Source organism: Schistocerca piceifrons, chromosome 1 (genome assembly GCF_021461385.2).
Source record: "Schistocerca piceifrons isolate TAMUIC-IGC-003096 chromosome 1, iqSchPice1.1, whole genome shotgun sequence".
NCBI lineage: Eukaryota > Metazoa > Arthropoda > Insecta > Orthoptera > Acrididae > Schistocerca > Schistocerca piceifrons.
The window spans coordinates 654170654-654186332 of record NC_060138.1 but is presented as its reverse complement, the minus strand read 5'-3'; the positions used below and the strand labels follow the sequence as shown (position 1 = coordinate 654186332).

The following is a 15679-nucleotide window of genomic DNA, read 5'->3' as shown; positions in this document are numbered from 1 at the left end:
CTTTCAAACTATTATTAGAATGTTTATCTAACTAGACTTGTAACTGAAAGTTGCAAGTTTACTGTTATACATGCGAATTGGTAACCGTTATGTTCCGAGGAGCCGTGTGTTACGTCCTCGCTGCAAATGATAAATGGGTGGAAGGTGGCCAAAGGTCTGTCGCCATAGGAATCTGGACAGGTAAGCAAAAGATTAGTTGACACAAGTGCACTTTAAATAAATATGTTGTACTTAACTTCTGGGTGAAGAATTGCTACACTGTCAATAACTTGTTGCTAGTGACTATACGCAGAGGTCTGACGCGGGCGTGCGTACGCGTGTAAGTACACTGAATGTTTCCTAGTAGAGCGAACTAGCAATAACACGGTGTAACGCTCGGCACCAAATGGCAACACGGAACTAATCCCCAACTAGAACAAAATCCACAGGTGGCCGCCGCTTATAACACCGCTCTGGCCGTCTTCGCTGGTCGGCGGCCTGGTGGTTCTTCGTTGGCGGCGAGATATCGGCTCCGGAAGATACAAAAAGTGTAGGTACACAGTTAAATTTTAGGAAATATAGTAACATGTTTGACACAAACAGAATTTATAGGTAAGTAGCTGCTAATAATGTCCTCGAAGGTGTGATTTTTTTTCTCAGATTATTAAAGTGTTGGTTCTTAGGGTCGTTTTCGTGCTGATCTTGATGTGCTTCGTTATTTTGTGTTTCTGGGTATACGTATCTCGCATATTTGGCTGCACTGGTGTTCTTTAGAATTCCTAATTTTAATAGTTATGCTGCCCTTAATATAATCACTTTCTTGTGGGCTGGTAAGAAAGTTTAGGATGCTATACCATTTATTACATACCATTATACATAGATTACTTTTAACTTAGGTATTACTCCAAGAACCTGAAGCCAACATGCAAATTACAGCTTGAATGAGAGAGATGAGGTATCATTCTGTCTTCTTTAAGGCCACGGTATTCGAGTTACCTTTAGTTTCCATCAGATAACAAAGGAATTTTGGTATTTACTACTGTTGCTTCCTCATTCTGAGATAATTACTGAAATTCTGTTGTTTAGATTTGTCGCCTCATTACCATATGAACCTAAGGACAGAAATTTCTTCTCTTATGACATGCCTCTGTTAAGCCATGGTCTTTTTACTTTTCAGGCATTAATTTAGTTACATGAGTACGTAAATTTAACAGTTCTGAAGAAGGCAATTATTTTTTAACATTAAAATAAAAATCCTTTTACATCACACAACCTTGAATAGTCTTCTTTAGTGCAATATAGATGCTAAAACAGCCCTTTTTTAAGCAAGGTGTTTCAGTGGCTAAGATACTTCAGCTGTATGAGAGACTAGCTTGACTGGAACTTCCTCTCACCATTGAAAGTTACGAAAGTACAAGTTTCATTATTCTCATAATAATTTCTTTAGCAACTGCGAACTGCAGAACACAAAATTTTAGATATGCATTACCACAAGCTACTGTGCGGTTAATGACAGATATGTGTAGAGTGAAAACGTTCACTTATGAATATGAACAAGAAGAAGAACAGCTGAAACCCAGTGCTTCCCTACATTTGGGAAACTAGACCCTATGTGATGTGTATACTACATTCTCTGAATATTTTCCAAACAGAAGTCCCAACAATTTTCAGTGGGAGAATAAATTTATGAACACCATGATGTGTTCTAAATACAACAAATATGTAGTGTCGCACGTAAAATTCTTTTGCATTTGTGACAAGTCATTTAAAATTCTTCTCACCAATTCGCGCAGCAACTTCTTCCACCGGTACGTTAGTGACAGATAATGCAATTAAAAGATTTTTCTATCTCCGTTTAGTTCAGTGTCAGAATGTGAACTTCTTAACAATTATAAACCATTTACTAACGTAAAGAACCATTTGAAAATCCTGTCAGTCAACTAAAAGTGATATGTGAGAAAGAAAGCTCTTTGGTGACGTAATTCCAGCTAAAATGCTGTAAACATCATGTACACAAACATGAAATGAGAAGATAAGTTTAGCATTATGATGTGACTAATGACATACTTGGTCTCACAGCAAATAAGTCAGACTGTCACCTGTATTTCTCCCTGGTGAGACTGGAAATTTCAAAAGTATGTCTGAATGTCATATTCAATAAGCCTTACTAATAAACTACAAGGACAACAACACATTGATGCAGTTCATGTGTAATGCGTATAACCTGGAGAATATCTGTCAATTTATGCTTTGGTGTTAGTTTTAACAACTGAACCATGTCTGAATGTAATTCACTAATCTCATAGGGTTTAGTGTGGATCTCGTACCGCGTTGCTATTCGGAGGGAATTAACGAAATGGAGGTGAAATATTTTCGTTAGTTTCCAAAAGTGGAGCTCTTTCCTGCATAACATCTTTTAACTGAGTCACGGTAACCTTGTTTCTGAAGCTACCAATTTCACTATTTACACACCGTAGTGTGAAGTCGTTTTTTCCAAAAGTTGGCAGGTTCACACTTCCAAAGAAAATAAAGACATCAATAGCTTCCAAAACTGCAGAGAATATACCAATTGAAGATATAATGAGCTGTTCCTTTAACTTGTCTGCATAAATGGCTACAGCAGTTGAGCGTCTTGAACAATCGCAAAAGTTGGTACACCGTCTCAGTTGTCTTTGATACAGCTTGTACAGTGTGAAGTGAACTTAATGCCCTCAGTTCGCTTTGACATTTAATAAGTTTTCCCTTTCAAATGGAGGAGACAAAGATGATATCGACGCCAATAAAGACGGTAGTGGTGAATAATTGCCTACAGTAGGAAGACGTTTGACCTCAGAAAAAGAAACTAGTAATACAGTTTCCAAGATACGCCTGATTATCTCCTTAGCCTTGATGAATGTTTGCTTTTTAGTCTTCTCTGAAGATCCGACGACGGTGTAATCCTCTCCAGACAACCAGCACCAACACAGCTAACATGTCTCTTAATGAAGGGGAGACGACAGGCAGCGAGTTTAGATCTACGTTTACATCCATACTCTGAGCGCTAACGTAAAGTTCATGACAGAGGGTACTTTGCATTGTACCGGTTACGAGGTCATCTTCCCGTTTCACTCGCGCTTGGAGAGCGGGAAGACTTTCTGTTTAAATGCCTCTACATGCGCGGTAATTAACCTAATATTGGCCTCAGAATCGTTATGGGAGAGATATACATGGTGTAAATTTTAAGATGACAAACCAGAATAGCTCGAAAAATAAACTTCACACGAAAAAATGTGTAGAATTCAAAGTTGATTATTTTCGAGGGGGACATCTGCTGGTGCTAAAATTAGCCCGACACCCCAGCCTACTGGGGATGGGGTGGGAGGCAACTTTAAAATTTCAGTTGGTTACCCCCATTTTTTATTGCAGAATCAGATTCTACATAAAAAAAACTACGTACATTCTGTCTTAAACATTTGTTTTGGTTCTTGGTAGTTGGCGCTGTAATTCAACAAAATCCATGTTCTCATTTTCGCGTGGAAAATGATTACGGATAAATAAAAAATATTTATTTACTTCGTAAATTTTTATTTGCTAGAACTAAAACACTCCCTCTCTCACCACATGGTGGGGACTGAGAGAGAGGAATTAGAGTTTTACAAATGTTGACCCAAATAATGCATTAATTTTTTTCGCAGATGCAGATAAGTGGGTCAATGACTCGCCAATGACTCGTCGATATTATAGTCAAAGAATACTGTTTCTTCATTATGTAAAGTGCACAGTTTAACACTTCTGAACATTTAAAGCAAGTTGCCAATCTTTGCAGCACTTTGAAATCTTATCAAGATCAGACTGAATATTTGGGCAGTTCTTTTCAAACAGCAGATTACTTCATTATAGATAACGATATCATCTGCGAAGAATTTGAGGTTACTGTTAATGTTTTCTTCAAGGTCATTAATATACAAAATGAACAGCAAGGGCCCCAATACAATTCTCTGAGGCACATCCGACGTTACGTCTGTATCCGTTGATTACCCTCCATCCAAGATAACTTGCTGGGTCGTCCGTCCCATGAATTCTCAATTCAGTCACAAATTTTGATTGATTTTGCGTACCATTGTAATTTTTGTAACAAGAGTAGATGTGATTCTTTTCAGAAATCGAAAATGGTGCCTCTGTCTCACTGCTTTGATCCATGGCTTTCACGATCTCATGTGAGAAAAGTGCTGTTTGCCATGGAGAAGGTAATTCTCTTCGAGGTACCTCATTAAATTTGAGCTTGTGAGCTCACATATGTTCTAAGATTTTACAACAATTATTATTATAAGGTAGTTTTGTGGATTACTTCTCCTATCCTTCTTGTAGTCGGGTGTGGCTAACTCAGCCGCTAAGTCGGTGCAGAATCTGATATGTGTTCCAGTGGGTGCAGGGGCTTTGCTCAATTTTACCAATTACTGCTGTTTCTCAACACCACTGAAGCTACTATCTATTTTATTCGCCATTCCACTGGTGCAAGAATTAAATATGGGCAATACCACTTGTTCTTCGTTTGTAAAGAAATATTCGATAATGGAATATGGAGTTTCTGCTTTCGCTTTACTACCCTCAATTTCAGTCCCTGTCTTGTCCATGTGTGTCTGGTCGCTACCTTTGGTACTAATAACAGCCTTTGCATATGACCAGAATTTCTTTGTGATTCCTGAGACATTTTTGGATCATATTCTGCTGCGGTAGCAGCTGAAGGATTCACGCATTGTCCTCTTGATACCCAAACGTGTTTTACTGGGCATCTTTTACCCCCTGTGCTCTAAGAGTAGTGTCTTTGTTTCATAATCAAAACCTCTTCAGTCCACGGTTCGAATGCCGGCGCTGCTTAAATTTTCATTAATATTCAGCATTGGTGTCCAAAGACTTCCGGCATAAGAAGTCACTCCATTCTGCCAACGGCCTTGTCAAAGAGGGCAGAGGAGTGGACAGGCACCCTCTTGTCCAAGGGGTGGGAAACTGCCCCTAAAGGCGGAAGAATCAGCAATGATCAATGGAATGAGGATGCAGAAGGCAATGGAAACCACTGCATTAAAGACACATAAAGTGTATTCACAGGACATGTGGCCTGTAATTGAAGCAGAGTCATGATGGTCTCTCCATTGGCAAAAGATTCCGGAATAGTTCCGAATTCGGATCTCCGGGAGGGGACTGCCAAGGAGGAGGTTGCCATGAGAAAAAGATTGTATAAGCAACGGAAGGTTAACGTTCTACGAGTCGGGGCATGGAATGTCAGAAACTTGAACGTGGTAGGGAAACTAGAAAATGTGAAAAGGGAAATGCAAAGGCTCAGTCTAGATATATTAGGAGAAAGTAAAATGAAATGGAAAGAAGACAAGAATTTCTGGTTAGATGAGTAGATGAGCAGCAGAAAATGGTATAACAGGAGTAGGATTCATTATGAATAGAAAGGTAGGGCAGAGAGTATGTTACTGTGAACATTTCAGTGATAGGTTTGTTCTTATCAGAATCGACAGCAAACCAACACCGACAACGATAGTTCAGGTATAGATGCCGACGTCGCAAGCGGAAGATGAAGACATAGAGAAAGCGTATCAGGATATTGAAAGTGTAATACAGCATGTAAAGGGATATGAAAATCTAATAGTCATGGAAGAGTTGAACGCAGTTGTAGGGGAAGGAGTAGAAGAAAAGATTGCAGGAGAATATGAGGTTGGGACAAGGAATGAGAGAGGAGAAAGACAAACTGAGTTCTGTAACAAGTTTCAGCTAGTAATAGCGAATATTCTGTTCTCGAATCAGAAGAGGAGGAGGTATACGTGGAAAAGGCCGGGTGATAGGGGAAGATTTCAGTTAGATTACATCATGGTCAGACAGATATTCCGAAATCAGATACTGGATTATAAGATATACCCAGGAGCAGACAGACTCAGATCACCATACAGTAGTGACGAAGAGTGCCGGCCGGAGTGCCCGTGCGGTTCTAGGCGCCACAGTCCGGAACCACGCGACCGCTACGGTCGCAGGTTCGAATCCTGCCTCGGGTATGGATGTGTGTGATGTCCGTAGGTTAGTTAGGTTTAAGTAGTTCTAAGTTCTAGGGGACTGATGACCTCAGAAGTTAAGTCCCAAAGTGCTCAGAGCCATTTGAACCATTGCTGAAGTGTAGTCTGTGGTTTAAGACATTAGTCAGGAAGAATAAATATGCAAAGAAGTGGGATACGTCAGTACTAAGGAATGACGAGATACGGTTGAAGTTCTCTAAGGCTATAGATACAGAAATAAGGAATGGCTCAGTATGCAGTACAGCTGAAGAGGAATGGACATCTCCAAAAAGGGCCATCACAGATTTTGGGAAGAAAACATAGGTACAAAGAACTCTTCAATTGATCGATGTAAGGGGGAAGTACAAAAATGTTCCGGTAAACTCAGGAATACAGAAATACAAGTCGCTGATGAATGAAATAAATATCAAGTGCAGTGAAGCTAAGTCGAAATGGCAGCAAGTAAAATGTGAAGAAATCGAAAATGAAATGACTGTCGGAAGGACAGAATCAGCCTACAGGAAAGTCAAAACAACTGACGATGACATTAAAAGCAAGGATGATAACATTAGGAGTGCAACAGGAATTTCACTGTTAAATCCAGAGGAGAGAGCGGATAAGTGAAGAGAATACAGTGAAAGCCTCTATGAGGGGGAAGATTTGTCTGGTGTGATAGAAGAAGAAACAGGAGTCGGTTTAGAAGAGATAGGGGATGCAGTACTAGAATCAGAATTTAAAAGATCTTTGGAGGACTTAAGATCAAACAAGACTGAAGGGATAGATAACATTTCATCAGAATTTCTAAAATCATTGGGGGAAGTGGCAACAAAATAACTATTCACTTTGTTGTGTAGAATGCAGGAATATGGCGACATACCATCTGACTTTCGGAAAAGCATCATCCACACAATTCTGAAGACAGAAAGAGCTGCGAAGTGCGACAGTTACCGTACAATCATCTTAACAGCTCTTGCTACCAAGTTGCTCACAAGAATAATATACAGAAGAATGGAAAAGAAAATTGTGGATGCGCTAGATGATGATCAGTTTGGCTTTAGGAAAGGTAAAGTAACGAGAGAGGCAATTCTGACTTTGCGGTAAATAATGGAAGCAAGGTTCAAAAAATGGCTCTGAGCACTATGGGACTTAACTCCTGAGGTCATCAGTCCCCTAGAACATAGAATTACTTAAACCTAACTAACCTAAGGACATCACACACATCCATGCCCGAGGCAGGATTCGAACCTGCCACCGTAGCGGTCGCGTGGTTCCAGACTGAAGCGCCTAGAACAGCTCGGCCACTTCGGCCGGCAATGGAAGCAAGGCTAAAGAAAAATCAAGACACTTTCATAGGATTTGTCGACCTGGAGAAAAACGTTCGACAACGTAAAATGGTGCATGTGGTGCAAGGAATTTCTGAGAAACGTAGGGGTAAACTAAAGGAAGAGACGGGTCATATACAATATGTACAGAGGGAATAACAAGAATGGAATACCAAGAACGTAGTGCTCGTATTAAAATGGCTGTAAGACAAGGATGTAGCATTTCGCCCCTATTGTTCAATCTATACATCGAGGAAGCAATGATGGTAATAAAAGAAAGGTTCAAGAGTGGAATTAAAGTTCAAGGTGAAAGGATATCAATGATACGATTCGCTGATGACATTGCTATCCTGAGTGAAAGTGAAGAAGAATTACATGATCTGCTGAACGGAATGAACAGTCCAATGCGTACAGAGATTGGATTGAGAGTAAATCGAAGAAAGACGAAGGTAATGAAAAGTAGTAGAAATGAAAACAGGGAGAAACTTAACATCAGGAATGAAGGTCACGAAGTAGATGAAGTTGGAGAATTCTGCTGCCTAGGAAGTAAAATATCCAATGACGGACGGAGCAAGAGGACATCAAAAGCAAAAAGTGCACTCCCGGCCAAGAAAGTCTAATAATATCAAATACCAGCCTTAATTTGAGGAAGAAATTTTTGAGAATGTACGTCTGGAGTACAGCAGTGTATAACAGTGAAAAATGGACTGTGGGAAAATCGAAACAGAAGAGAACCGAAACATTTGAGATGTAGTCCTACAAACGAATGTTGAAAATTAAGTAAGGAATGAGGAGGTTCTGCGCAGGATCGGAGAGGAAAGGAATATGTGGAAAACACTGATAAGAAGAAGGGAAAGGATGATAGGGCATTTGATAAGACATGAGGGAATGACTTCCATGGTACCAGAGGGAGCTGTAGAAGGCAACAACTGTAGAGGAAGACAGAGATTCGTGGCGGGCCGCATCAAACCAGTCAGAAGACTGATTAAAAAAAAAAATCCTCTGTACTCTTAGAAGTTTCTTTACAATGACTGAATACCATGTAGAGACCCATCATGAACTGTGCATATCTACTGTGTGCATATCTTTCAAGTACATGGTCAACAATTCTTCCAAACCTGATCCATAGTTCTTCTACATGCTACTATCGAGAGCTAAGTATTTCGAATTGCTCTTTGTAATTTGCAGAACATAGGCCTATAATCCTTCTACTTGTATTAGTTGCACTCTGATATAAGTAACCATTACTGTTACAACTGCCTCATGGTCACTAATACCAGTTTCGAAGTAGACATTCTCAACGAGGTCAGGTCTGCTTGTTACTATTAAATCCAATTTATATCCAGCAACAGTGAGCTTCCGAACAACCCGTAGTTCTCAAAAAGCGTAGGATGTCTATCACTCCCACCACTTACAGAAGGTTTCGGAGTTGATTATTGGATGATTAAAGTTCTCTCCAATTATAACAGTGTGATGAGGAATTTATGTGGTTCTCTCCTCCGCCTGCTTCGCGGAGTGAGAATGTGCTTGCCTCCCATACAAGTGGGCCCTGGTTCGATTCCCGGCCGGGTTGGAGATTTTCTCCGCTCGTGGACTGGATGTTGTCCTCATCATCTTTTCATACTCATCACCCGCACGCAAGTGGCCCAATGTGGCATCGACTGCCTTGGCGGCCGAACTTCCCCAGACGGGCCTCCCGGTCAGGAATGACATACGCTCATTTCATTTTGTGTGGTCTCTTAACTTTTCCATTACATCTGGAGCCTTGACACTGAGTCATGCCTAAAACTCCCGCGTGCCGTCTCAATTTCTATCTCAGATGATTTAAGTTTCTTATCTACTGCGACAACTCCACCACCTCCATTTACCATGAACCTATCGTTCCATATCATGCATTAATTTCCCCTAAAATCTCACTGGCGTCAGTTTCGGAATTTAACCACCTTTCTGTACTTAGTACCATGTGAGCTCACACTCTGTAGCGAATACTTCGACAGGCAATTTCTAGGATTTTAATACTAAATGGTTCAAATGGCTCTGAGCACTATGGGACTTAACATCTGAGGTCATCAGTCCCCTAGAACCTAAAACTACTTAAACCTAACTAACCTAAGGACATCACGCACATCCATGCCCGAGGCAGGATTCTAACCTGTGACCGGAGCGGTCGCGCGGTTCCAGACTGAAGCGCCTAGAACCGCTTTAAATACTCTCGTCTGCAGTAATTATTTATTTGGATATCCTGCCTCGGGCATGGATGTGTGTGATGTCCTTAGGTTAGTTAGGTTTAAGTAGTTCTAAGTTCTAGGGGACTGATGACCACAGATGTTAAGTCCCATAGTGCTCAGAGCCATTTGAAGGACGGTGAAACCAGGAGCAGGCAGTAGGGTTCTGTTTGTCAATGTGTCAACAGTCAACGTGGAGGTCGAAAGGCTTGTCTGCTCTATAAAGCAGGATAAAAGGCGGTCTGTAGCAGATATGACGGAAGACTGCACTACTGGTGCAGGCACAAGTTTTTCTGAGCACACTATTGTGTCGCAACAGGCGAAGTAAGCATTGTGAGAAATACAGAGGTGAGCGAGTGTACCAAGCTTCAACACTTTACTGCAAATAACAATTAACAAAAGGAATCTTAAATAGGTACTTCAGAGGTCATGTTCTGCCATCGCTTCCATTCTAAAAATTATAGCCGGCAAAGTGTAAATGCAGTCGAGCTGAAACTATTTAAGTAACTAAAGCTTAAAGAATAGTTCAAATGGCTCTGAGCACTATGGGACTTAACATCTATGGTCATCAGTCCCCTAGGACTTAGAACTACTTAAACCTAACTAACCTAAGGACATCACACAACACCCAGTCATCACGAGGCAGAGAAAATCCCTGACCCCGCCGGGAATCGAACCCGGGAACCCGGGCGTGGGAAGCGAGAACGCTACTGCACGACCACGAGATGCGGACAACTAAAGCTTACTTACGACTATTTATATAAAAATTATGAAAATGCTAAAATGTTACACAACAGAGTTATTAAATAATATGTGTCCGAGAAAGCAGCCATTGAGATTCTGGTGACTGTGCTTAGAGTGGTTGACAACCAATGTTCCGATCGGGCGCCCGCTGCGCCCATATATAAATACAGCCAGAGGGGCAGTAAATCTGTCCGCGTCATTCAAACGCCGTCATACTCTCTGCCTCAGATGACGTGAGAGAAAGGCACCTACCAAAGGCGTGTAAATAAATAACAGTAAAAAGTGAACTCGCGAGGACTGTACACCATCCTGGATCACTTAGATTCACGGAAGTAACACTTCGTGTGCCGCCCGTAATGTTGACTAAACCGCGTGGAAAGTGGCGAGATTATTTTCCACTTTTGTGGTGAGAAATCAGGGCGACAGACCATTTTACTCGGAACCTACAGCAGAGGTCGCCTCCGAACAGCTATTAGTGCTTTTTCTGATAGGAACTTTATTATTATCAGAAATATTATTACCTTCGTGCAAGTGAACTTTTACTGAATATACAGAGTCAAAAATATTGAATATATGAAAAAAACGTAAATTAGTTATAATTTAGGATGTGTAAAGGCTTTATTCAACATGAAAACTTCACTAAAGATATTCGGATTTAGGTTATGACATATATGACGTTCCTGCCATTATTGGCGATGATGTGGCGCAGACGAATAGCGAAATTCTGCATTACCCGCTCAAGTGCCGAACATCGATGCTGTCAATGACCTCCTGAATGGCTGTTTTCAGCGCAGCAATGGTTTTGGGGCTATTTATGTACACCTTGTCTTAAATACAGCCCCGCAAAAATGATTTCCACGTGTTCAAATCAGGAAAATATGGCAGCCAATCGAGGCCCATGCCAGTGGCCTTTGCGTACCCCACAGCCAGAATGCAATCCCGAAAGTGCTCCTTCAGAACATTAAACACTCTCCTGCTTCGATGGAGTCGATCTCCGTCTTGCATGAACCACATCTTGCCGAAATCAGAGTCACTTTGGATAATTGTGATGAAATTATCTTATAAAACCTTCACATACCGATCGGTAGTCACCGTGCCATCAAGGAATATCGGACCGATTATTCCGTGACTAGATATTGCACACCACACAGTCACCCATCGAGGGTGAAGACTCTTCTCAGTCACGAAATGCGGATTCTCAGTCCCCCAAACGCGCCAATTTTGTTTATTTATGAACGCGTTAAAATGAAAGTGGGCTTCGTCGCTAAAACAAACCATACATGCACATGCTAAATCCCATCATGCCCAGCGGCCAACCGTGCAGTTTGAATGTCTTAACGCAAACTGTTCAGAAGTTACGACACTTTTATTTCATATAGTTCAATAATTTCCACCCTGTATCAATCAGCTAGAACTCAAAACTTCTATTTATAGTCATAGTTCCTGATCCCGCTGAGTAAATATCAAGTAGGAACATTTTCTTTCACTGAGCACAATACGAACGTGGACTTGCAGACTGGAAATTATTGTCCGTATGTTCTCAATCACGTTCTGGCTGCCGCAAAAATAGTTTTCAGGCTCTTGTAAATGGTGAAGAAGACAAAATCCACCGGCTGCCCAAATATGGTGCATGGCCTGGGAAACTGAGTAGTGAAAGTGATCAGTATAAAACAGGGAACTTGGTATGTACTAACAAGAAACCGAAGTGAAATACGCCGAAACCAGTGCGAGAACAGTGTTTAGATTCACTCGGAAGTGTGGAGACTAAATTCTGAATAATAGCCACAGTAACCATGACTGAGGCGGAAGGACGGAAGAAGACGACACTGGATAGCGGCTAGCATTGGAAATGAAATGAGCGTTTGGCCAGGAGGTCACTTGCGGGGCAGGTCCGGCCGCCTTGGTGCAGGTCTTATTACATTCGACGCCACACTGGGTGACCTGCGCGCCGGATGAGCGGAGAAAATCTCCGAACCAGCCGGGAATCGAACCCGGGGCTGTAGGACGGCAATCCGTCACGCTGACCACTCAGCTATCGGGGCGGACACAGCTACCATTGACGCTGAGGTTAGAAGAAGACAGTGCATCATCATGGAGCTGCGTGGACCTTCTAGCATTGCCCGCGCTCACCAGTTCTCATGTGTGCAATAACTATATTGATAACTCTTGTATCCAACACCAATATTACTTTTCCCCATGATTTAGGTACAACTAACAGCAGACTGCAATATGGACTGACCAATGGTTCTATCAGGTCCCAGTTCATCATCTTGTTTGTTTCTTCACTTACTGCCGGCCGGAGTGGCCGTGCGGTTCTAGGCGCTACAGTCTGGATCCGAGCGACCGCTACGGCCGCAGGTTCGAATCCTGTCTCAGGCATGGATGTGTGTGATGTCCTTAGGTTAGTTAGGTTTAATTAATTGTAAGCTCTAGGCAACTGATGACCTCAGAAGTTAAGTCGCATAGTGCTCAGAGCCATTTGAACTATCTTCACTTACTGATTTCTTCAATCTCCACGGTATTGGATATGATTTGTTACACTATGTCTCTTGAGGAATCACCTCCAAATGGCACGTAAATCCCTTAATAAGTCCTGGCCTTTCTTCAAAAACCTGAATATATTTCTCCAAAAGATCTAGCAATTGATCATTTTGTTCGTTTTCCATTCCATAAGCTTCCTTTGCCTTTTCTTCCACTTGTTCAGCTATCCCGAGTATCTTGCTTTCTTTTACCTCTTCTGTACGTTTACATCTCCTTTCTTTTCTCGTGAGCTTAATACCATGCCCAGGACAATAATTTCCAATGATCATTTCCTCCATGATCAGATCAACTTTTGCCATTTCCCCATTATCACAAAAAACTGACTTTACCGGACGAGAAGTCTAATTTTAACTCCTTCTCTCTCATAGTCTCTAATCTGATAATACAATCTTCTATTAATTTTTGAATTAATTCGGCAAGGATCGCTGATCTTGGCACTTCATTATAAACTTGTTCCCCAGGAGTTATGTCTTCCGTTAACTCCCGAATGATCCTCATTCCATCATTGTTGATGAAACAGTTTACGGGTGCTTGCTTGCCTCTCATTACTCTTTTATCGACCGAACCTCTGGGGTGTAATCCGGTTGGATTCAGTTTAAATTGCCTGGTCTAGCTGGCCCGTTGTTCTCATCGGTTGCTTCTACGATGACCAGTGATTGTTTTCGCAAGGTTTGATTATCTGTTGGCCTTGGCCTCGCCTCCTATATGGTTTGATTACTTTGCCATTGATTTCTATGGTCATTATATACAGTATTGTACCGCGTTTCAAATCGCCTCTGTTTCTGTTTGGCTCATAACTTCTTCCGTTATTCTGCTGTTCCATACAGTTTTCCCCATTGTTGTAACCATTATTCATATTTGTTCGACGAAAATTACCCATTTGTCTTCCATTCATTCTTCTGTTATTACTGTTATAACCTGTCTGCCTATTTTCCATTTGATAGGATTTATTGCAATTATTTCTTCCACTTCCTCCTGTAGCAAATCGAGTAAATCTACAGCAGACATGAATTCCTCCAGATTATCTTCTGAAATATGCAGCAGTTTTTCCCTGATCTCCATCGGAAGATGAGCTTTAATGATCATTATCACACTTTTACGGTCTATTGGTTGATCCCAATATCTTGCTTTATTCAAATATTTTTCGAAGTATATCCGTAAGTTCCCGTTTCGGTAAGAGACGGGTTCCGGGTTATGTACTTTCTTCTTCAATCTCTCCTGAATGCTTCTTGACCAATATTGCGGAATGCCTTCTCAAATTCTTCGTAGCTGTAGACAATTGTCTATTACGTCAGTCACCCACAGACTACCATCACCTTTGATATAACCTGACACATATTCGATTTTCTGTCAATCAGACCAAGCTCGTAGTAACACTCCTCTGTATCGTCTGATAAATACGACAGGATTTAATGTCTTGTTTTCCAGAAAAAAATATTTGGAATTGCCTCTGATTTAATATTTTCTTTTCCATGATAGATCTGTTATAATCACTCATAGGTGACATACTTCCATACATCTGTTCGTTTGGGCTTGTACCAGGGTACTGCTCATCACCCCCATCGAGCCCTGATTTCTGCTTCTAGATCTCCACTCTGGGCTGGCTTCCTTTCTTTCTTCAGTAGCCGCCCACTGCAGTTGTTCTATCCTTTCAGCGCCCGTTTGCAAATTTTTTGTAACTTCTCCTTTCCATCTTTGGAACTCGGTTTCTCTCTGCTCTCGAACGCTTGATATATTTGGAGAGGCAGGCCTTCACTCAACATATTCTCTACCGCTTCCCTGATACCTTTATTAACACACAATGTCACTTGCTGTTGCTTATCTACTACCCAGTCGTCTAATTGTTGCTTAAACTGCTGGTTTTTTTCTAGGAGCTTTTGTTCCATTCGCCCTTCACATCCGGACGCTAATTCCTTTACTGTTCAGGCTAGGTCTCGTACCTTTACTTCTACCGTTTGTTTTCTCCCGGTTTCAGTTTCACTTTTTGCTCTGTTTATTTCGATCGGAAACTGTTCGTGGGTTTGCTTCATACTATTTATTTATTTCCTGATTTCTGTCCGTTCATTTGTCAAAGTACTCACATCAGCTAATACTTCAACAAAATCTTCACTTGTGGGCAGTTCGTTCACTTTACTCGTTATACCCTTCACTTTCTCGATTAAATCTGCCTGTTCTGTAACTAAATTGTTCACAGTGGTGGTCTCATTTATTACTTTAGCCACTGTATTTGCCTGTTCCATATCTATGGCTTCTACATTTGCAGAAATAGCTGCCTGTGCAGCTGACATATTCACTTGAATAGGAGACATATTCGCTGGCTCAGCTAACAGTTTCGTCTGACTGGATTGTTTCGAAGCTAAATTCTCAACTGTTGTTGAAATATTCGCTTGAGGAGCAGACGTAGTCATTTTAATAGCAGACATGTGAGACTGTTCTGAAGCTAAACTAGATACGGTATTCATCAAAAGTTTCATTTGATTTAAGAGCTCAGCCATAGCATTTTTGGATTCTCCTTGGCTAGCATCTACCGTTTGCCCTGGGTTTTGTTCATCACCACTGGGCTGCATATTCGCTTCCTCTTCCCTCTGCGTTTTAAACTGTGATCTACTTATAATCATAAGAATTCATTTGTTCACTGTTCTCTTAATTACTTTACTCTGGACACAATTCAGCTTTACCCCAAGAAAATACACATCAGATTCTATGTATACCCCAGAATATTTCTCTGCAATTGTGAACACGTCAACAGAAAAACATAAATCACTCTGCATATAATAAAACATAGAATAATTATATCTACAAATATTCCTAACCCAGCCGTTATTTACAGAGACCA

At 41.2% G+C, this 15679-nt stretch overlaps 1 protein-coding gene across 1 annotated transcript in view; it reads right to left on the bottom strand.

Annotated features, from left to right (window-relative positions):
* The window catches only part of LOC124761959 (facilitated trehalose transporter Tret1-like), a 96723-nt gene extending 81571 nt beyond the window's left edge, over nucleotides 1-15152 (bottom strand). The window contains exon 1 of the mRNA XM_047249117.1: nucleotides 14925-15152. Within this exon, the coding sequence (XP_047105073.1) occupies nucleotides 14925-15152 (228 nt within the window). The remainder of the gene's footprint in view (nucleotides 1-14924) is intronic.
* Between the last annotated feature and the right edge of the window lie 527 nt (nucleotides 15153-15679).